General features: G+C 38.6%; 1 protein-coding gene across 7 annotated transcripts in view; it reads right to left on the reverse strand.

The window, feature by feature from the left end:
• The window catches only part of ADAM22 (ADAM metallopeptidase domain 22), a 231,285-nt gene that overhangs the window by 91,327 nt on the left and 116,035 nt on the right, over positions 1 to 23,923 (reverse strand). For all 7 annotated transcript variants that reach the window (XM_037066113.1, XM_037066112.1, XM_037066110.1 and 4 more), the window contains exon 4: positions 16,382 to 16,448. In XM_037066113.1, the coding sequence (XP_036922008.1) occupies positions 16,382 to 16,448 (67 nt within the window). The remainder of the gene's footprint in view (positions 1 to 16,381; positions 16,449 to 23,923) is intronic.

Consider the following 23,923-nt stretch of genomic DNA (forward strand, 5'->3'; position numbering starts at 1 on the left):
CGACAAAAATCAGCCAAAGGTGAATATGGCACACATTGCCGATTTGATCACAGCCAGCCTGTCTCTCATTCATACTACTGGCCGACACACTTACACATTTGTGTTTGCCACCCCACTTCAGGGTTCAAGTATTTAGGCAACATCCAAATAATCAGCTCATCCAACATCTAAAGCACCACTTTAATATTCATTGACAAACACTGGAATCTTGTATTACAGTCATCAATCAAAAACATTTTTAAGTGTTTAAAATTGAAAGGAGACAAATCTAGCTGATGGGGACAATACTTTCATTTAAAAGATGCATAATTCCTGCTAGATAAAAATATTTAAAAGAATATTATTGTAGCAAAAGTTTCCAGAGAAATAAAAAAAGGAAAAAGAACTAGAAAGGCACTTGATAGAAATAAAAGAAGTAAGGAAAGAGCTGATCTTCTTAGAAGATTGGGAACCCCACAGAAAATAGGGGCTATAATTTTCTTAAACGATCTCCAATTCAAAAATAAATAAATAAATGAAAGCCCACCAGGGACCTAGTGAGCTTAAGATCTATTCCTATTGTTGTGCGGGAGTCTTTTCTTATACTGATTTCCCCTGGGTAATGTCAGCTATGGAAAACAAACTATTAAAACTATGATAGGTTCCCAGGAGTTAAGCTCATGAGTACCCTCAGTGAAGAAGTGTTAATGTCTTTTGAGATGCAAAACACTTGCAGAAGGTTAGGACTTAGTCCCGCTCCTCTTATATATAGGCTCAGGCACCTCCAACACATACTCATGGTTTTTACATTAGTTATGATATAATGAAAATGCTTTCTGTATTAGTTTCCTAGGAAGGACTGCCATAACAAAAACTAGATAGCTTAAAACCAAAAAGAATTTATTCTCACAGTTTTGGAAGCCAGAAACCTGGAATCAAGGTGTTGGTGAAGCCATGCTCCCTCTGAAGATAGGAGAACCCTTCCTTGCTTCTTCCTATTTTCCAGTGGTCGCTAACACCCTGGGTGGTCCTCAGCCTGCAGACAAACTCTCCAATCTCTACCCTGTTTCCACATGGTGTTCTCCCTGTGTGCCTGTCTGTGCTGTGTCTTACCTGCCCTCTTATGAGGACACCAGCCATTAGATTAGGGCCCACCCTAAACCAGTACAAGATCTTCTTAACCTGATTACTTTTAAAAAGACCGTATTTGCAAAAAAGTCACCTTCACAGGTACCAGGGGACATGAATTTTGAGAGACACTATTCAATAGAGTACAACTTTTAATGCCTTTGAACATGACCAAGTGAAGTCTTATATTCATAATCCACGGATTTTGGTTCAAAGAAGCTTAGTTCAGTGGAATAAACTGGAGATAGCTAAGAGCATTATGCTTACAGCATAATAAGATTACCATTTATTGCCATGTATAATGTGCACTTTTTTGCCCAAATTTTTTAGGGAAAAATAAGTATCACACATGGGTAGTACTAATTCTGTATCTATATAAATGTTTTTAATTCTTTTACTTATATGCTCATGTGTTAAAAGTGTAACTCTGGAAAGCAATAATAATACCCATATGCAGAATAATACCCTAGAACAATAGTTGATTTTGTTTCTAAATTTAAATTAATTAATTAATAAAAAATTAAAATGAAAGGTTTTTTTTCCTGAAAGTGGGGCTGAAAGGATGGGTGCACACCACCCATGGGAACACACCATCCATGGGTGCACATTATACATGGCAAAATACAGCAATCTCCATCTTCATTACCTCTAGCTGGCCAGCCCAGATTCCCAACGCTTCATTTGAAATGCAAATTGTCATTTTTACACAAATAATATGGTAAATCTGATAATCAATTCTATTAGTAAGTCAAACAGAGCTTCCCAATTGCTTCTTTTAACTAGAGAATAGGCAGGAGAAATTATTTTTCCGCTGTCAGGTAATCATTACAGACCCATTAATATAACTATCAATCTCCTATCAGACTACTAAAAAATTTTAGGTCCCCACCAGATGCTCCTCAGCAACAAATTACTGGAACGCAGAGATGTACTTATCAGGTTCTCGGAGATGCAGCTCTAAATTGGGGGAATGGAAAATCAATGCGGACCACATACAGAGACTAGATGATTACAAATTCATGAAATTATAACTCTTTCCAGGAAACCACTTCATAATTGAATTTTTTTGCAAAGAATAGAAGTTTAAATGTATTGCTCTATACAAAATTTTTACCATAAGAGATGCATATTACCTGAAACCTTATTCTGTAATTGATGTTTGACTATAACAGGAAGAAATATAATTGACCAGAAGACAGCATACTTGGTATCCCTCAGATAAAGAAAGAAAAAGGGTTTTGTTCCATCTGAAAAGAAAATGTTGTTTTCTTTTTTAAGAAAATGTAAACTATTTGAAGACCTGGGGCAAGGAAAAAAAGAAACAAGCTTTTTCTTCCACTTCCATCCTTTAATTCCACTTCCATTCCTCCTAAAGGAGGGAACTTACCCTCCTTTAATTTCACTCCCATTGTCTCCTCCTCCTGTCTACGCTTTTTTAAAAGATGGAAGCATAAACAGGGACAACTTCTAAGTGCCAAAAAAGGTTTCACTGCGGCATCGTTTTCCCTCTAGCCCCACTGTGTTCAAGAACTCATCACTAGCCAACTCCCAAAGAATCACTATCTTGTACCCTGCACTTGTGACTAAGGAATAAAAGTTAAAACCGATAAGAAACGATGCTCATGTTTTAAAAGTTTTTAAATATTAAATATAAATTTTTTAACAATTTAAAAATATGTATAAAATCTAAATAATTTGAGTTATAGAAAAGTCATGGTGTAAATTATAAAATATATACATAGATAATGAAAAATGTCTGTATTAGAATGTCTGGGTGGTGCTAAACAGAATTTTTTAAGTGAAAAAAAAAGCAGAAACAAAGCAAAGCTGGTTGGAAAAATGTATTAAAAAAAACTCTAGTAAGATTGCTCAAGAGCAAAGACATGAACAAAGTATAACAGAAATAACATAGGAGATACACTGACACAGAATTAATAGGCTTTAAAAAACATAAAAAGATTTGAAGAAACTACAGCAAAACGCTAACTTGTTAAGTCTACATGGGGATATCTGTTATAACATTTTATACAAGTTTTCATGTTTGAAATGTTTCAAAATTATAGACATTTTTAATATAGGTCATCTGCTGGTACTTCATGATTTAAAATTTAAAGTCGATTAAGAAGCAGCTCCAAAATACCCTGGAAAGAAAACAGGTGAAACGAGCCTCAGCACACGGGCCGAACTTAGTGTCAGGCAAACGGACCTGAGTCTCACTACCTGGTTTTTCTTTTACCTGTTCATATGTGCCTTTTTATAGAAGGGGGAATAATATGCTCTCCCAGACCTGTCCAAACTGCACATAGTGTTGGGTGAACAGGAGAAACTACCCAAGTTCCAAACACCTGCCTTCATTTTTTCACTCACTTTTGTTGTTGTTCAACAGATACTGATTGTTTCCTAGGTGCAGACATCAAGTCTGCTAAGTGCTAGGTATACAGTACAAGTCCACACGGGAGTCTACTTTTGGACTAATTGTCTCATGGCACCGGCAGTCTTGTGGCATAGAAGAATGTCTCGTTATGAAGCAGGGAAGCGAAGGATTCCTGCTGGTCATCCTGGGGTGTGTCCTGTGTCCTGAGCAGAATCAGAAACTATCAGGAAGAATAGGTAGAAGCCACGAAATCCTAGCCAAGAATTGTTTACAAATTGCCACTTTCCCTCAATAATGACACCAATACTGAAGTCTGTGGAACATTTCCCATACCCAAAGCTCTGGGCTATGTGTCTGTCCTTCCTCATTTAACAGATGAGAAAAACAAAGCAGGAAAGAAATAAGTAAATTATCGCAGGCCACATAACTATTAATTGGCAGAGACAGGATTTAAATTTAGGTCTATCTAGCCCTAAGACCTAAGGTCTTAGGTCTAGACGTAGACCTAAGTCCAGGTCTATCTCTCCTGGACTTAGAAAGAAAAATGACTAGTCCCATCTGTTAATACTAATCAAGAAATTTTTTCAAAAAAATTAGAAATAGAAAAGTATGTAGCATGATCTCAAGAAGATAATACTTCTGTCCAAAATAGAATTGTTATGTGGAAAGCCCACCGGCCCCACATGGAATTACCAAAGCAACTGCTCTCCCTTCCAGAGAGAGTGAGAGATTTTCACGCTCCAGATTTTCACGAATACTGAGAGAAAACAAAGGCAGAAAGTAACCAAAGGCATGATTAGCCTTGTTTCCTTTACGGTTCACCTGATTTGAGACTGGTGAAACATTATGCTCCCAGTTTCTCTTCCTTCTATACCACTGTCTCCACATCTTGGTCTGTCCACCCTCTCTGGTTTCTTTCCGTTCCTTTCAGGCACCAAGATGCTGTATCAGGTCCTCTGGGCTTTTGCACATGCTAATTTCACTGCCTGAAAAACTATTCCCCTTCCGTTTCACCTGCTTGTTACTTATCTTCCAAACTACAAACTCACATCATTTCCTCAAGGAAGCCTTCCCAAACCAACCAGACACAGTCAGGTGTCCCATCAAATTCCTTCAGGACAACATGGGCATCTCTTTTTGGCACTCTCATAACTGTCGCTTAAAAAGACTTTTTGGTAATTATTTTTTATTATGATTATCGCCCTACTAAACGGCCAGCTTTGATGGTAAGAATTGCATCATATATTGTCATAGCTCTGTCCCTGAGCTGATGGCAAGCACTCAACACATAACTATTGAAGAAAAGAGGGTTGAGAACACAAAGAGGCTATCTGACCTTATGGGCTTCTTTCCTATCCTGTTGTAAATCTCTAACATCAGCTTCCCTGTCAATGTGCTGAAGTTTTTAGGAGTCTCCTCTGGGAATAACCAAGTCCACCTGCACCGACCTCCTTTTCTACCTCTTCAATGTAATGAAAAGGCTGCTATGACAAAACTATATTTGATAGTTGATACTAGAGCCCTCATCAAGTACTGCCCCCAAATGGCTGTAAACACTCGAACCACTCAATATTACCTGTTCTTATTTTTATAGTGGCCAATTATTCACCCAAAATATAAAAACTTTTAAAATGAATAAGAAAACAATATTAGTTTGGGACAATCCCAAGGGCATAATTTATTTTTGGTTTTATTGTTATTTTTTCTGGTGTTTTTTTGCTTCAAACCTGTCTCAAACTTGTCGAAAACAACACTTTCACAACTTCCTGCTCACTCATAATTACTCTAATAGTTCACTCTGAATTTCAAAATAAAAGTGCAACAGTAGATATGTACAACATACTATATAATGAAAAGATTCATTCTCTAATTAGAATTAAAATAGGAATAATAGTCTATTATAAAACAGCTAATTGGTTCTATTTATAGAAATACCATTAGTGATACTGACTTTAAAAAAATATATATATATATAGCTGAACACATCTTTTAAGCTCATAGATAACAGCCTGAATATTAACAGATGAAATAATTTAGATACTGAATTGAAAAAAGATCTAACACCAGAAAGAAAATAAAGAGGACCTTCTATTCAAATACATTACCAACAGAGCTTAGAAACAGAACTCACGCTGACACCAGCTGTCACTTTCCATTTTTCCTCTCTCCCGGCACTAAGATACCTGACCTGCATGAACCAGTAATGGGCCAATACATTTTCCTCAGGCTGCAGAGTTAAGACTGCATATAATCAACCACGCCATTAGGGCAGCTGATGCATTCTACATGACAGACCTAAAGCAACCTGGCTTCGGTCCCAAGGGAAAGCAAAATTTACTTAATCCCCAAAGAATTTTTCCCCTAATGCAAAGAGAATTAAATCATGAAATCTGAGACCTTCCTGAAACCCACTGATTGCAAGATGGAAGAGGAGCATATGTCCGCAGAAGCCTGCCAGGGGGAAGTGCACACACTGTCTGCTCCGCAAGGAGATGCTACAGACATGACTAGGGGTGGGTAAAAGGTGAAGTTACCAGACATACCTGGAAGAGCTGTTACATGTGAGGAAAAAACCAAGCATTTTATCAGTGTGTTTATTAGATTTGGGTAGCCCTTTTATTCTCAGTGTGTGTGTGTGTGTGTGTGTGTGTGTGTGAGTGTGTTGCAGAGGGGAGGGGGATGGGCGTATTTTGGCAGGAATACAACAAATATTTTGCAGTCTTTTGGCAGGATGATGATATGTTTCGGCTTAGTTCAATCTTGTCCATAAAACTTCACATTTCCTCCAGATGCAGATAAATTCACCCACAGGCATAAGATGAGCAGAAGAACTGAGCCATGTGTTTGCCATGTGTAAGGCAGCAATACGTTTCAAATGGTTCCAGTTTAGAAGCTACGGCAACCCTCGTACCGCACAATACTCAGTGTAACACCTATGGACAACAAAGAAGGGCTAAAAATAAACCCCAGAAAAAATGGTTGGAAAGAACAGGACTTCCTTAGAAAGCATTTGTTTTTCTTTAGAGTAATGGAAGTTTTATATTTAGAATAATTGAAACTCACCTGGCCAAAACAATTACCTCTTTGATTCGTGGCTTACTAAAGCAATTGCTAACAAATGGTAAATAGAAGTACTGTAACTTAAATGTCTGCATTCCAACTCCTCCGCTATTACGAATGTTTCTACAGAGAGGGTGGCTGACACGTGATTTCTGGCACCACACTGCCTCGCTTCAAATACTTGGGCCAGTTACTTAAATGTTCTGTGCTCAGTTTCCTCATCTGCAAAAGGAGAACAGCAAGGGCACTGCTGAAGAACTGAGATATAACACATGCAAAACACTAGAATATTGCCTGGCATCTAGTAAGTGCCATAGAAAGGGTCTGCTATTTTCCTACTCTTAGTCCTCAGTCCAGTTACCAGTATTGATCCCACAAAGAGATCAATATGATTCAAAAGAGGGGGACTGTATAAAACAGGAAATCTGTAATCACAAAATGAGAGTCTTTGGGGGTATAATACATATTTACTGGCAAAAATACAAAATTTTGAAAATTTTATAAAACAGAAGCACTGCTAGTCACTATAGTTTTTTTAATTCTATTCATGAGCTAGAAAGAACGTGCCACTAATAGTTTTAAGGAAGACAACTGAGTAAGGAGGAGAAATGAACTCTTGCAAGTGACTAGCATTGAACCCCTGGCAGCTGTTATCTGCCTCCAAGATGAGATGTATTCCTGCAGCCGGAGTGGATAGACAGCAAAACAAAGTGGAGTCTCTCTACAGCACAGCAACACATGGTAACCATCGGTCAAGGGCACCCGCTTGCTAGGAGTCCCACACACCAACCATCAAATAAATGGCTTTTCCAGCTACACTTTTGTTCAGGGTACAAAAGACTTCAAAATACCACTGTGAGGAGATCAAGGCTCTTATGCTAATAACAGAGAAAATTAATGAGCCCTCCTTTTGACAGAATTCACTATTTAAAACTGAAAGTATTCACAACTGGGCAGCAGCTCAAACCCACAGGGCTCAAAGGACAAGGTTTCCTGTGCTGACCCTGTCTGCAATTACAGAACCATCGCTAACTCAGAAGATCCTGGAACTGAATCCCACCAGCACCACCACGATTCCATTCAATAATTTCTTATTCAATTACTAGAAGATTAATCCTACTTGTGTATTTATTTTTCTAAGAAAGTCTAGTGCTTATTCTTGTAGAATCCTGAGGTTTAAAAAAATCATTTATGTCAGCACGTAGGAACTAAGGAAGTAAATAAATATAATGAAGTTTGAAACAATGTAGCTACATCTAGTAACTTAATATTCATATCTAAGGAGAATATATTAAGCAATCGTTTTTAAAATCATTCTTGTTTATTACCAGTCAAACTAATGTTAAGTCATGGCTAAACTGTTTTCATAAAACAAATTGAGAAAGAACTTTCTCCAAGTCATCTAATTTTAACGTTTTTTATTAGTGTAAACAGGTATCATGTCCATAGCCGTGACCTCTGAAATATTCCCCTGCTCAAAGAAAACCTGGTGAGGTACCTCCACAGCCACACCACAACCGAGGAACCTGCAGAGTTCCTTCGTCCTGCCCCTCAGGCTCTGCCCTCAAAGTTTAGGCTCAGTGCTGAGAGTTCTCAACCTAACTCTCCCAGATAGCGCAGGGAAAAGAATATGAATGAAGATCTAAAATACGGGAAAACTGCATCTGCCGAACATTCCTAGCATTGCTTTCTCAACCATGATCATTTTAATCAACTCTATTTACACATACTCAGTAAAGAATCTGTGCTCCAGAATGGACAAATAGAGACCACACTCGCTTCCATTTATGGCATATGAAGCTGCTTTACAAAAAAAAAAAATCCCAGTTACCAGGGCAGCAGGAGCCACTTACAGGGCCAACTACCCTGGCTGGTGTAGCTCAGTGGATTGAGCGTGGGCCTGCGAACCACACGATCGCAGTTCAATTCCCAGTCAGGGCACGTGCCTGGGTTGCAGGCCAGTTCCCGGCAGGGGACTCACAAGAGGCAACCATACATTGATGTGTCTCTCCTTCTCTCCTTCCCTTCCCCTCTAAAGATAAATAAATAAAATCTTTAAAAAAAAAGGGCCAACTAAAGGTCTTTGATTGGCAATCTGCCCCTCAGCAGGCATTAAGATTCGTATCACTGAGTTTCTTTACTGGATAGAGACTGCCCTATCTCCACAGAGCCAGAGAAAACGCCTGAAACTTCTATTTGAAATTTAGAGTGATGAAACTAAGAGCTTAGGTAACAAGTTCTATAAATAGATCTGTTTAAAAAAAATCCTTTCCAAAAGCATCTTCCCAGGCCATGTGACTTAATTACTGTCTAGGTGACAAAGTATTATTCCCTTATCCAAGAGCCTCTGAAAGAACTATTGTGGTGAAAATTCAAGATAGAAACCATGTTTCTTAAATGTAAAGGAAAGCTGTAAATATGAAATATTGTTGCTGAGCTACTCTCCTAAAAAAAAAGGAAAAAGGAGATTTTTAAAAGCCTGTGGATAGATTACTGGGCTGCAGTGGCTGATGCTTACATTTCATCTCAAAGACTGCCTCAAAAACAAAAATACAACTTAACGGCTATTTGAAAAAAACCCCACACATCTCCACTTAGGAAAATTCATCATTGATGCAATGGTATGGGTGGCTCAGTACTCATTTTTCTTTTCTTTTTGACTGCTTATCCTTTTTGCTTCTACAGAAAGCACCAAGCTTCTGGACGGTAATGCAGTTTTGAGAATCAATAAAGACACTTGATACCCAGGATAACCAAAGGCAGATTAACCCTTGGTTCATCTTTTCCGCTGCAATAAGTACATATAACAACACTCTGGCAGTTTAACAGCTATTTCTGTGCTCCCTGTGCCCAAAAAGTAAATAGTTCAAAGCATTTATGCACTACTCGGTCATATGCAATGAATCATAAAAGGATATGTTAAATAAAGATATTTTCACCAAAAAAGTAGAAGAAATAGAACATAGTCATTAACCTACAGCGTTAACCCACCTATGGTGGCAAAAGTAGATTTACAGTTGTGAGTATGCAAAACACAGAGTTTATTCTTGTATTACTGTTTATTAATAATTGTATTATTTTCCATATGAACTATAAACCTACTTTTGCTACACCCTGTATAACCTACATTTTAAGTACACTAAATTCTGTGACTAATGACAATTGGAGAACATATTTTACTTAAGAAAGAAATTCACAATATTTTATAGTACCATACAATTGTTTGTGGGGATTCTTTCACAAAAAAACATCTTAAGAGACACCTTAAGAAACACTGTTTTTTAACACACTGTTCATTTCTTAAAGTATTCAGCTGTTGAGAATTATGTTCCTCCTGGAGAAATCTGGAAAAGGAGACATGAGACAGTCTGAATATAAGTCACGATTACATGCAATTTTCTCTGGATGCTGTTCAGGCTTAAAGGAGCTACAAAGGTAGCATGAGCTGGGGGTGGGTCTACACTGCCTTAACAGTCTGCATGTTCAAAATTTTCTAAGTGACTTCTTACAGCTGTCCTCCACCAATATTCTTCCCCTATCATTTACACAGAAAGAATGAACCAGCCCCTCCTTTTTTTAAAGAAATTAGAAATGAGTTGGAAATCTGACTTACAAAAATGAGTACAAGAGGAACTGACACTCTGCCTGTACCCAGGCGCCGCCCGGGAGATGGCGCCGGGCTAAGCTAGCAATCATCCAGGGCGCTCCAACCCCAGGGAAGGACGATGCATGTGAACAGCAGGAGAAAAGCTATTTTGCAGAGAAACTCAGACCTGTCCTTGCTTCCCTATCAACTTCCTGGCATACTGTTTCCAGAGTGACAGTAGCTGTTTCAGTTTGCCTATAAGATGTTTTTAATGAAAACTGTACCACCAGTCCATCAGAGTGAAAGGTCCCCTAGAGTCACAATAACCTCTTCCACCCTTAAGTGGACACTTTCTCCTCTGACACCTGCTCTCCAACACACAGCCTCTCTGCAATTCCGTCATCTAATTTCAGGCTTCACAACCTTGACCCAGAGTCCTTTGCTTTCTTATCCATCTTCTTAATGCCACTGTGGACATAATTAAGACTTTGAGACAATGATACTTGAGTGCACTCCATTCAATTAAGTGGTGGATAGTAACCAGTCAATTGCCAAAGTCAATAATGTACAATGCGTGTCTCTGGACACACCCATTCTTACAGTTGGGATCCTGATCCAAGGACACGGTGCAAGTGCTCACAGACAGTAGTCTGGAAATAATTTGAGCTGATAAAAAAGGACTCTCCACAGCTGTTGCTTCTAATTATTAGCATAAGACATCATAGAATTTAACCAAAAGAAATGGTTAATGATATCAATAACTGGACATGATCTTTTATTGGTTATAAATATAATAAATCATATCTCTACCAAGATGTCTACTTTTACTTTTTGGCCCTGAGGAAAGCTGCCCTTTCCTCCTTCTATACACATTCTTGGTTTATACAAAGGATTCAAAAATCCCTTCCTAGTGTTCTAAAACTCCTACCCGGGCTATTTTCCTGAGATGTGAAAATAAAACAGACTTTGTAGTGAAGTGTGTCTTCACCATTTTTGCCCAAGGTAACTGACATTACAGAAAATTTACCCAAAAGCATAACCAAATTTAAGAGAAATAGCTAAAAGGGTCTTTAAGTAGACCACCATTTTTCAGTTTAAGAATCAGACTATAAAGGAGTGATTGTCCAGTACCTCCAGAATGAATATGTACATAATAGGTTTAAATAAAATACATTTCAATTTTTATGGCTACCCTATTTTGTATAACATAGACTATATGGTGGACAATGGGGTTCAGGAGTCAGCACTGGAGTTGAACTACCTTAGTTTCGAACTGCAGCTCCCCCACTCGGTACAGTTATTTTCAACAAGTACCCTCTCCATGCCTCAGTCTCCAGTAAAGTGGGATAAAAACAGTCATATTTACAATCACAGGTTGTTTTCATAATGAATACATGTGTGTGTGTGCTGGTCACATCACAAGCAATAAATGTGAGCAATTACTGTTAGTATTATAACCGTAATTAACCAAAGCTGCATAACTAGAAACTTGCATTTACCAGAATACTGGCAGCTTTCAGATTCAACACACAAAAACCCTACCTAACAAACAGCAACGAGCATCGTTTACACTCATTTGTTGCTACTTATCAATTCCAGTTCCTTTACCTTAAGAATCCAGAGCCATCGTTTTCTACAATCAGAACAAAAAGACTTTGTTCCCAAGCTATTCTGTTTATTTGGGGTAATTCGAATTTATGTTTAAATCCTTTGAAAGTTCATGTCAAACACACAAAGTGCTCCCTAAAGGGCAAATTTGGAATTTAATTTTTAAATGAATTGGAAGGAAATGTAAGTGTAAGATGAGATTAATATTTCACTTATATGTGGAATCTAATGAACAAATAAACAAACAAAACAAAAAAGACTCATAGATACAGAGAACAGACTGACACCTGTCAGGGCGGAGGGGTGAGGGGTTGGATGAGAAAGGTGAAGGGAGTAAGCAAGCAAACACACACACACACACACACACACACACACACACACACACAAACACACACACACTCACAGATAACAGTATGGTTGTCACCAGAGGGAAAGGTGGGGGCTGGTAGGAGGAGGCAGAGAGGGAAAAGGGGAGATAAATGGTGATGGAGGGAGACTTGGCTTGGGGTGGTGAACACACGATGCAACATACAGATGATTATAAAATTATATACTTGAAACCTATATAATATGTCACCCCAATAAGTTCAACAAAAATTAAAAAGAAAATGTCTCATTGAAGAACAAAATTATTTCCTGCTTAAAGCCTTTATCTTTGTAACCTTTGAAAAAAATTAATAGCACTTTAAAACCAGCATTATGCACCTGTCTGGTGGGTATAAAACTGCCTTCAATAATGTACGGAATGTCTTGCAGGTAATACAAATTATTATCTTAAGGAAAAATCACCAAGTGTATTTCATTTTTCTGTAAATATAAAATAGCAATCAACAGCAAAATCCAGATTTTGAGAAACTGCATGGGATAAACACTTTGGTTTCTTCAACAAATAGCTTGTAAGGGAGAATTTAAAAATAAAGGTAAGGGGAAACCAAAAAATTCCAAGAGACAAGTTTATTTTTATTTTTAAAAAAGAAACCTAAACAGGCAAAACTAAACTACAGGGATACATGCATGGGCGATAAACTATGACACTAAATGAGAAAAGAATGACCATAAAGTCAGCACAGTGTCCCCAAGTCTCAGAAGAAGAGGAGGGAGGGGCTCGGGTTTGGGAAGCAGCACCCGAACTACTGACCCAGCGCAGATTCTAACTGGATAGGGTTCTAGGGTGTTCGCCTTTAGCAATTTCTGTGACAATGATGTATTTTACAATGAAAAGATTTCAAACATAAAACTACAATCTACAAGAGTCACCAATGCAGCTACTGTGTATTTTTTATGCAAATGTATTCCTTTTCTCACATTCATACTCACACCTTAAATCAAATGCATTGAACCTGCATTTTCAGAAATGAAGATTCCGTAACATCTGAGCAGAGACATTTACTAGACTGATTTCTAGCCACGGTTTAAACCTGATTTGATAATGACGTTGATTTTAATTTTGCATTCTCAAAATAAATAGGACCCTGTGCTGACTGACAAAAAAACGTTCTTTCACACAGAGTTTGGCTTTTATTATTTACATCAGTCCTAGGAGAAAATTCAGTTTAAAAATTCACAGGCTCTTAGGGAAGCTGTTACGGGCTGAACTGTATTCCCCTAAAATTCATATGCAGACACCCTAACCTCCAGTACATCAGACGGTACATATCTGTACAGAGTTTTTAAAGAAGCGATTAAGTTACAGTGAGGTCATCTGGATAGGTCTTAATCCAATCTGACTAGTATCTTTCTAGGAAGAAGAAATTAGGGCACAGAACAGACAGGGAAGTCTGTGCGAAAACACAGGGAGAAGACAGCCAAGGAGAAAGGCCTCCGAAGACACCAACCTTGCTGACACTTTGATCCTGGGTTTCTAGCCTTCAGAACTGTGAGACAATAAATTTCTGTTGTTTAAGCCACATTGTCTGTGGTCCTTTGTTATGACAGCCCTAGCAAACTGATACAAAAGAGAAAAAAAGGTTTTTTTTAAAGCTACAATTTTACAATTGTTTTTGACTCATACTATATAGTGAAAAGAAAAGCTTAAGAAAATTGTGAGTCATTAGTAAAGAAAGGATTCCATGTCACAGATTCCATGTAAAAAGAAAAGCACAGCTAAGCACAGAGGGCAAGACACAAGGTAGCAGCAGAAAAGTAACTCGGTAGTGACTGAATGGATGGGCAAGATTCAGCACCTTCGATGTGGTTCCTGGAAAAAAAGCCAGAGGAGAATTTTGAGTTAGATTCTCCAGTTCATTTTTTAAATGAACTAGAAATAAATGGAGGTGGTGGGTGAGATCAACGTGGTTTTCTTAAACAGAGTAATTTCCTCTGGCCCACAGGTCTGAATGAACTTTGGATTTATCATTTCCCTGGTTTGATAGGGTTGGGGGGTTAGGCAAACCATCAACCAAAAAAATGCAATTCTCAGGCTGCAAGATCAAGGATTGTGCAGTAAGGTCAGTGCTCTAGGTGTTGTATGTACCCATGGAGCCCAATGATCTCAGAGTGGAGAGTACGTTTTGCTGACTGAGTCCAAGTTTCCTGAAAAGGGATATTACTGCAGAGACCGCAGATCACTGTCAGCTGGATCTGCCCTCCACGCTCCTACGCATTCTTCATCGTCCCCCGGACAGACAGAAACAGAAACACATACTGAACCGCCTGTCTCCTTTTGTCTTTAATTTAACAAGAAATAAGGTATACTCTGCATTCAGAAAAGCATCATACAAAATTGAGAAGCAAAGCTAAATAAACAGGAATAAAAATAAAAGGAGCTCAGAGACTTTAAATCTGGGTAATTATTTTTCAACCAGGAGCAAAACGGCTCCATTCTCCCATGTCTTAAGTAGAAGAGTTCTGACATTCTTCGTACAGTGAGGCAGTGATATACACCAACCAACCATCCAATTAGTTCATCTTAAATTCAGAATAACTGTCTGGAGAAACTGGCATAATTATTATATCTAGGTCATTTATGTAAAAATTAACAGATTTTGTTTTAAGTCTTTATCAGTTAGAACTGTATAGATATATAGAAAGGTATTTACTGAAAATACCAATGTCTGTATTTTGCTTTTTGGGGTGGGGTGGGGGAGGGGAATCTGCTTTTAAATACTACACACATATGCAAGTAGAGATGGAAAAGATTGTCAAAATGTTTATAACTGTGGAAGCTGGATAATGGGTATGTGGAATTCATTACAGTATTCCTTTCACTCCTGTATATGTTTGAATTTTTCCATAATAAAAGGCTTTCCTTTATTTAGTTACATATAATTGAAAAACTCAGTTTGTTTCATGTTGTCACTTGAATAAGACAATGTAATTTATTTTAGTTACTTACTTACCGAGAGTTTAATTTGAATAAGAAGCTTTATGACACTAATATATTTAAATTGAAAAGCAGTGAATCTGAGAAAACGTTTCTTAAATAAAAAAAAAGAAAAAAAAAGAAAAGCAGTGAAGATAGGCTTTGAGAGAAAATAACTTGGGAAAATGCTTATAGTATGATACAGTGTTTACTTTTTAAAAGTAAGCTACAATGTTGTATATATGGGATACCAGCTATGTAAAAAAAAATAAAAATATAAGTATGCTCATAGGACAAAACAGTGCTGTAAAGAAATGCACCAAAATGAAAAAAATTATCTCTCAGAGTTTAAGGGTGATGTTTTTATTTTTTGATATTTATCTCTAATTACAAGTTTTCTAAAGTGAGCATGTTTTAAATATATAATCAGAAAAAGAAAGCAAATTTATACAAATATCGATATAATTCCAACAAGGCAAAATACATAGTCTGAACACTGTTCAGAAGAAAATAAACAATTAGCTAAAATGCACTCACTAAACATTGGGCCTAAAGTAGCCCTTTGGCAGAGTTTGGTCTCCTATGCTCTAAGATTATATCATCAGCAGATAGGAAAAAAAGTACATATATTATTTGTTTTTTTAATACTCTCTCAAGAATATGTTATCGATTTTTGAAAGAGAGAGGAAGGGAGGGTGAGGAGAAATAAACATCAGTCGGTTGTCTCCCGTAAGTGGCCCCACCGGTATCGAACCTGCAACCTCTTGGTGTAATGCTCCAACCAACTGAACCACCTGGCCAGGGCTGCACACATTCTTATGCCTATAGTTGGAGAAGGATTTTCTTTGTGTGAAATCTTTTCAGGACTTACCTGACGAGAACTAGGATCTTCACGTTTCTATCTCCAGGGATTTAAAACTCCCTGGGAGTTCCCAGTAGATCTAATAAATTTATAATTTTACCAGGAGAAGACATTCTCTACTAAATAAAAAGCTGTGTACCTGCCCTGGGCCCAAGATTTCACCTCTTGGTTCTCAGTGCTAACCTTAGAAAAAAATTTCAGAAATTATTTACAATGATAAAATCAAAAAAAAGAACCATGTGCAGCAATATTAATTCTATAAAACACAACTCCACTGACTCCTACAGTACACTGAGAATTATTTTTCTGATAACTAAAGGTTTTATGTTTTTTACACACCATGGGGAATACACTTTCTTGATGAATTCTTTAATATAAAAACCCAAATACTGTACCTTAGAAGTATCAATAAAAGTTAAAATCATAATCAGTATGTAAAAGATTCTGAAAAATCTCCCCCTGGGGCAGAAATATTTCACTTACTTTAACTTCCACAATCTTCCCTCCACGTTCAATGTGCCTCTCTATGTATTCAGAGGAGAGCAAATCACTGCAACAACAAAAGAAAACATGATTCAGAAAAGACCTAAAAATGGAAAGCATCTAAAAATAAAGCTTACACATACCAGCTTTAATGAGTCTTTAACTTCAAAATAAAATTCTTTAATTTTAAAACAAAAATAAACCTTTATAGGTGTCTCTTTCTCTCACACATACACAAACATACACACAACCTAATACTTCTAAAACAGTGGTGTCAGACTCATTTTCACCGGGGACCACATCAGCCTCACAGTTGCCTTCAAAGCTGAAGAAAATTTTGGATTGTATAAATGTAACTACTCCGTAACAGCTAAGTGAGAGCTCTGAGTTGCCTCTGGGTAGAAACGAGGTGGAGGGCCAGACTGGCCTGCTGGCCTTGTGTTTGCCACCTGTGTGCTAAAGGGTTATGGGGGTGAACTGACCAACCCTCCTGTCCCCCACTGCCTAGCAGAGCTGACTGCATGGATCTTGCTCAAGAGTTCTAGGAAGCTGCCATAAGCACCCCACTGTTTCAAGACATCTTATTCTCCCCTTTGTTAGTTCAGCTTTTTATCCAATAGTTTTAACTTGCTACCATCGCTCACCATTTCTTTACGTGTTATGTGTGACATTTTATCTAATAAAACATGGGCTTCTATTACAAAAATAAACAGGGAAGGGCAACGGAAGTTAAAAGAAATTAAAAGGAATATACTTTCAGCAATTTAAAATGATTCTCTTTTAAAATCTCTACTAAACAACAACCTCCTTATAGAATTTTAAATTACTTACATCATCTTAAATATATTTCTCATTAATTACATGTATATGAAAAATTTCCCCTTTAATAGAGGTGTCTGCCCCAAGACAGTTTCCATAAAAAGTCTTGAAGTCTTTATATTTTAAAGCACTGAAATACAAATAAAATTAACATTAATAAAAATAATACATGAAGCCATAAATTTCAGTGGATCCTGAGAATGAAGATACCAACTAAGGCTTCTTAGTGGCTCACCGGGCTCAAATTTTAAAACCAAGCCTAGCAGCCATTTCTGAACAGAGGGCTCTTGTGCAAACTGCACTTCAGGGGCAAGCCTGCACTGGGTTTCTGCCATCTGAGCCAGCCCTTATAAAGCAGTTTATGGAATCCTATTTCAACCAGTAAGACTGAGACTTTCCCAGTCCAATGGGAACTGTGCATCTTCATTGACCCCATTAGCATCTTCACTGACCTATCAGAGTGGCTCTATTCTGACCAACAGGACAGTATCTTCTGGAACAATCACACTACAAGGATTTAGAGTCCTCAGTGGCATGAGGATGGACCAACCAAGAATTGGGGTGGGGGCTTGACTTTAAGTCAGTTCTCCTCTGGCTCAGGGAGCACACTTTCCCTTTACATCAAAGACTGAAAACTGCCTTTCTCTGGCTGGAATTGAAACATCCAAAATGAAACCCCCAAAGACTTCTTGCCAGACCAGAATGAACAAGCAAGGCAGAGCAGAAGCATCTGGCCCAAGAGGGTCCTTGCCTGAGGGCTGCCTCAGAGCCCTCACCCCAGAGCCCACCTCACAGCCCTGCTGTTTCAAACCTGAATAAAGTTCCCTTCCTCACCACCTCCCAAACTGGGAATTCCTGGGGGCACTGATTTGGTGCCACCCAGCAGTTGGTATTTCTAAACCTACAACTCTAGGAACAGACGTTCAGCCAGCTAAGAACATCTTTTTCACAGTGTTCTGAAGGTCACCAAGCCAAAATTGTCCAATTTTTTTTAAAAGTGAATTTCTGAGCTCAGAGCCCTACCATGATAAGCACCATACTTAGAACTGCTTGAAATGTAAACAGAATGATCAAACAAGAGTTACATTACCAGAGGCACCATAATCAGCTCCTACAGTATCTGATGCTTACATTACCATTTGGGGAACCTATAATTACAGTCTAAGTCCTTGTTTCATTTGTCTTTGGAATACACTTTCCCACTGACTTTATACGGGGGGAGCAGCAGGGATGCTCTAAGCTGCAAGTCACAGAAAACACAACTAGAAGTGGCTCAGACAGTCAGGACATTTATATCTTATTTCTTGTTAGAAATTTCAGGACAGGTGTAATGTAGATTTGCTTCTGTGAATCTTCAACTCTGTTAAATGAACAAATTGGAAGTTTATAAAATACAGCAAAATTAGTATGTTTTAAACATAGATAAGTAGCTAATAAGCAAGTCTGTTAGCTGACTGCATTATGCATTAGCTGTATATAGTATTAGTAAGAAAATCATGTATGTGTTACACATTAACAGAAAGATACAAGTTTTCTGGCCAAGACGGAGGCATAGGTAGATATACTTCACCTCCTCGCACAGCCAAAAGAAGGACAACAACAAATTTAAATATAAAAAATAACCAGCACTTCCAGAAAATTGAACTGTATGTAAATCCAACAACCAATGAGTTAAAGAAGAAACATTCATTCAGACTGGTAGGAGGGACAGAGACAGGCAGCCAGGGTGGAGAGGACCCATGACAAGGTGGCAGCTAGTGGACCAGGTAGTACCACATTTGTGAGTGGATACGCCGGGAGGAACAACTGGGGAGCCACACAGACTGTGCAACCCAGGGGTCCATCACAGGAAAAGAAAGCCTCAAAACCTCTGGCTGGAAAACCCTGTGAGGGTTGCAGCTGCAGGTGAAACTCCAGCCTCAGGAAAGTTCACTGGAGAGACTCACAGTGTCCTAGAATGTACACAAACCCACCCTGGGAACCAGCACTGGAAGGGCCCACTTTGCTTGTGGGCAGCAGGGGAAGTGACTGAAAACCACCCAGACCCAAGCAAGGGCATTGTTCCCTCTCCGGCCCTTCCCCTACTATAGACAGTGCCACAAGGCAGTGAGGTGGGTTGCCCTGCCCTGGTGAATACCTAAAGCTCTGTCCCTTACAGCTTAATAGGTGCACCCAAAGAAATATGTCCCAAATGAAAAAACAGATCAAAGCTCCAAAAATAGAACTGTTAAAAAGATACCCAACTTGTCTGATGCTGAGTTCAGAACACTGGTAATCAGGATGCTCACAGAGATGGTTGAGTATCATCACAAAATAGAGGAAAAGTGGAGGCTATGAAAAGTGAAATAAAGCCAAATACAAAGAGAACCAAGACTGAAGGGAAGGAAACTGGGACTCAATGATTTAGATCAATGATTTGGAGAAGGAACAAATAAACATTCAACCAGAACAGAATGAAGAAACAAGAATTTTAAAAAATGAGAAGAGGGTTAGGAACCTCTGAGACAACTTTAAAGTTTCGAACATCCGAATCATAGGGGTGCCAGTAAGAGAAGTGGAATAGTAAAAAATTAAAAACTTATTTGAACAAATAATGAGGGAACACTTCCCCAGTCTGGTGAAGGAAATAGACTTCTAGGAAGTTCAGGAAGCTCAGAGAGTCCGAAAGAAGGTGGACCCAAGGAGGCACACACCAAGGCACATCATAATTACATTAGCCAAAATTAAAAATAAGAAAAGAATTTTAAAAGTTTCTTTTGTCTAAAGCAAGAGAAAAGGAGACAGTTACCTACAAAGGAGTTCTCATAAGACTATCAGCTGCTGTTCTCGAAAGAAACCTTGCAGGTGAGAAGGGGCTGTAAAGTATTCAAAGTCATGAAAGGCAAAGACCTACATCCAATTTACTCTATCTAGCAAAGCTTTCATTTAGAATGGAAGGGCAGATAAAGTGCTTCTCAGATAAGGTCAAGTTCAAGGAGTTCATCATCACCAAGCCCTTATTATATGAAATGTTAAAGGGCCTTATCTAGGAAAAAGAAGATAAAAAATATGAACAGTAAAATAACAACAAACCCATAACTATCAACAAATAAACCTAAAAAAAACAAAACCGAAACAAACTAAGCAAACAATAGAATAGAAATACAATCACAGAAATGGAGATCACATAGAGGGTTATTAGCAGGGAACAGGAGGGGAGAATGGGAGAAAAGGTACAGGGACTAAGAAGCATAAATGATAGGTACAAAATAGACAGAAGGAGGTTAAGAATAGCATGGGAGATGGAGAAGCCAAAGAACTTATATTACAACCCATGAACATGAACTAAAGGTGGGGTGGGAGGAGGGGGAATGCTGGTGGAATGGGGGTGTACAGGGTGGAGGGGAATAAAGGGTAGATACAAATGGGACAACTTTAACAGCATAACCAATAAAACATATTTTAAAAATAAAATAAAGAGAAGTTAAAATTTTTTAAAATATACAGATTAATGAAGCACCTAGGTAATGAAGCACCTAGGTATATTATAGCCTAGATGTTTAGTGTCTCGTATATTTGTTATGTGTATGACATAACAAATATACGAGACACTAAACATCTAGGCTATAATATTTACGAAGTTTAATTCAACCACCTACTTGTGACATACAGAGTTCCTCAGCTTCCACATCACCAATATTTTGGGCCAGGTTATTCTGTCTTGGGAGCACCTTGTGCACTGTAGTAAGTTTAGCAACATCCCTCTCTCTCTCTCTCACACACACACTCTCTCTAGTCATGACAATAAAAAATGTATATAGATATTGCCAATTGTACATGGTGGGGGGTGGCAAAACACCCTTAGAACTGCTGCTGACTCCCATTTGTGCCCCACGTTTCCTCTGCCCCAAAGCCACAAATAGAATCCATGATGTCTCATCCAGTGAACTGGCAGGCTATGCAGCTCCTGACAAAGCAGTCCTGTTCCAGTGCATCTCAGATACAGCAAGTGGGTGTCACTAGCTTGGCCAGCTTCCATCTGTGGGGCTTGCCCAGATCGCAACACTGGTCCTCGAAAAAGCACAGTATCAGCAGGGAAGGTAGAGGCAGCAGAGAGAAAAGCAGGACATACGAACACTGCGTACCGAGGATGAGCTGGTGTGGTCCTCCCACCCCACTTGCACCCTATCCTAAGTGGGCTGAACTACTCATTTCTTTCCTCTTGCTTCTCACCATGTGCTTGGAATGGATGTAGCAAACCTTGTGAGTGGAGGATTTTAATTTGGTTTGTGTGGGCTTTGTGTTCTCTTACTTCTAGAATAGCTTGCCTAATAGTATATTTGTAGGCTACACAAATGCATTGCATTTGCATTAAGCCATTGCATCAAAGTAATGTCCTGCCCAACATCAGGGCATTCCAGGGTTGGGTCATGCGGTGGCTTGGCATCGTTAGTGAGACCATGAGTGTGTTCATCTTTCTGCTCTACCACCAGCATGGTGGGTGGCCCATTCTTTTATAAGGCTCCTGTGAGGACCCTAACGTGGCTGCTGCACCTCTAAGCATCTTACTCAGATAAAAATATGCCAAAGTAAAAAAGCCTTGTGTTTCTTTAAAAGAGTCAGCAAGCATTTCACAAAAAGATTCTAGCATTCATCTTCTTAAGTATGTTTTGCCTGAATTACTTTACTTTGCCACGCCAAAAGCAATCCTTTGATAAAGACATCTGTCTTTGAACAATCTGCATTTTTTCCCTCTGGGACCTCCCAATGAACATCATAACTACTCAGAGAGAGTTGAACAATATTGGGGGAATGAGAGTGACGGAGAGAATAATTGTTGTACAGCCAACTCACAGTTGTCTCCCTTTTTTTGATCACAAGTATGTCAGATAGCACATAGGATTTCACACATTTCCATAGGCTTCTAACAAAACAGTGAGGCTGCATGAAGCCCTGACTCAAGCAAAACTAGTCACGGCTCCACCATTCACATCCCACCCCATTCTCCAAGGCTGCATCCCAAACAGGAGAGGTACCAGCCAGACACATGCAAAAGACTCTCCCTCAAACCTTGCTCTCCATCTCAAACAACTTCCCCAGGAGTGGAGGAGAAAAACTACCATACAAAGGCAGTGTTTATGAGCAGAGCCAGCCAGGTTCCCTCTTGGGAATCTGATCTAGTAAATTCAGAAAAATATCATTCAGCTGATGAAGCAAAGAGAAAAGCAAAAAATGAACAGACACTTGGGCAAAACTGAGCTGTGCCAGGGGTGAATACCAAAGTGAATGCCCCAAATCTCTGCGGCTTAGGTCCCTGGATCCAGAACAGCCCACCCCTGACGTTAACCAGCTCCGGGATCCTTTCTGCATCAATGCTACACGAGTAAATCCCCACTGTCAGAGCTAGCATGAGTGAAATGAAATCTCACATGAGTGAGCTAGCACGAGTGAAAGCACCTACAGAAAGCTCTGGCGGCAGGGGTCGGGGAGGGAAGGGATTGAGCAGAAAGAAAAAAAGAGAGAACTCGTGGACAAGGGCAACAGTATCCTTGTAGCGGTGGTGAGGAGGGGGCGGGGGGAGGTGGAAAAGTATATAGGAAGGATAAATAGCAATGGAAAAGATGACAATAAAAAAAGAAAAAGAAAGCACCTATATAAAATGTTCCTTAAAGGAGTGTGAATTAAAAGGGGGTTCTGTGGAAAATAACCTCATAGGGTAAACTGATCATGAACTCCTAACTGGGAAGGTCATGGTGGGTAGGTCATGGTGGGTAGGTCACACCCAGGCATGTAACTCCATTAGCAAAAGGCTCAAACCGCTGTCCATTGTTTCTGTGCATCGAGGTTAACACCCCACTGAAACGCTTTTCAGATCCTTCCCTCTGAGATGTAACCATCCTCAAGAGAACACACAGTCTTAACTATCCAGTCAGCTAATCCCCACCTTGCTTTCTCCCTTCCTTTTGTAATCTTCCTCACAACCCCTCTTTAATTGCAAATGCATTAAAAAAAAAAACTGCAAAACTGTCATTCTCTAGAGCATTTATGACCTTGCTTCCTGGCAAATGCCTTCAGTTTTGGTTCAAATAATCTTATAAAAATTCTCTACTGGTTTGGACATTTCTTACATCAACAGAGATATAATTATAGTAACAGCAACAGTAATAACAATAATAATAACAATTACTATTATTCTTATTTTTTATTTTAAAAAAAACAACTTCTGAGTCTTCCAGGTTTTCAAATTTTATGGAAATATTTTCCTTTGAATTATAAAATCTAGGAATTAAGAGAATATGAGTCACGACATGGATGTAATTGCAGTTTAAAAAAATCCTCTGCTGAGGAATTATGCAGCTATTTCAATCAAGCCTCTATACCTACAAATATTTCTGGGAAGCGCTCCATGTAATTTAAACCAAAACAGCCCATGCAATTTGGCTGGTTTGTTTGCATTATTGTAGAAGTCTGTTAAGTATTGTTATTTCAATTATTAGGCTTTTTAAAAAACCTATTTAAAATGTCACTTTTTCCTTTCCTGAAGCATAAAATCCCTATTACCATCAACTTAGAACTTAAATAAATCTTCTTGAAGCCTCTTAAAGTAGAGATAATCAAGTTTCCTAAGTTCTTTTTCTTAGTTCATCATTGTTTCCTATTATGCAGGCATCTGCTTCAATGAGCTCAAGTGTGGAAAAATGGAGGACCTCCTTAACATATGCAAAATTTTATTTTACACTTCAT

Source organism: Sturnira hondurensis, unplaced genomic scaffold (genome assembly GCF_014824575.4).
Source record: "Sturnira hondurensis isolate 20B ecotype Veracruz unplaced genomic scaffold, ASM1482457v3 Scaffold0016462, whole genome shotgun sequence".
Taxonomy (NCBI): Eukaryota; Metazoa; Chordata; class Mammalia; order Chiroptera; family Phyllostomidae; genus Sturnira; species Sturnira hondurensis.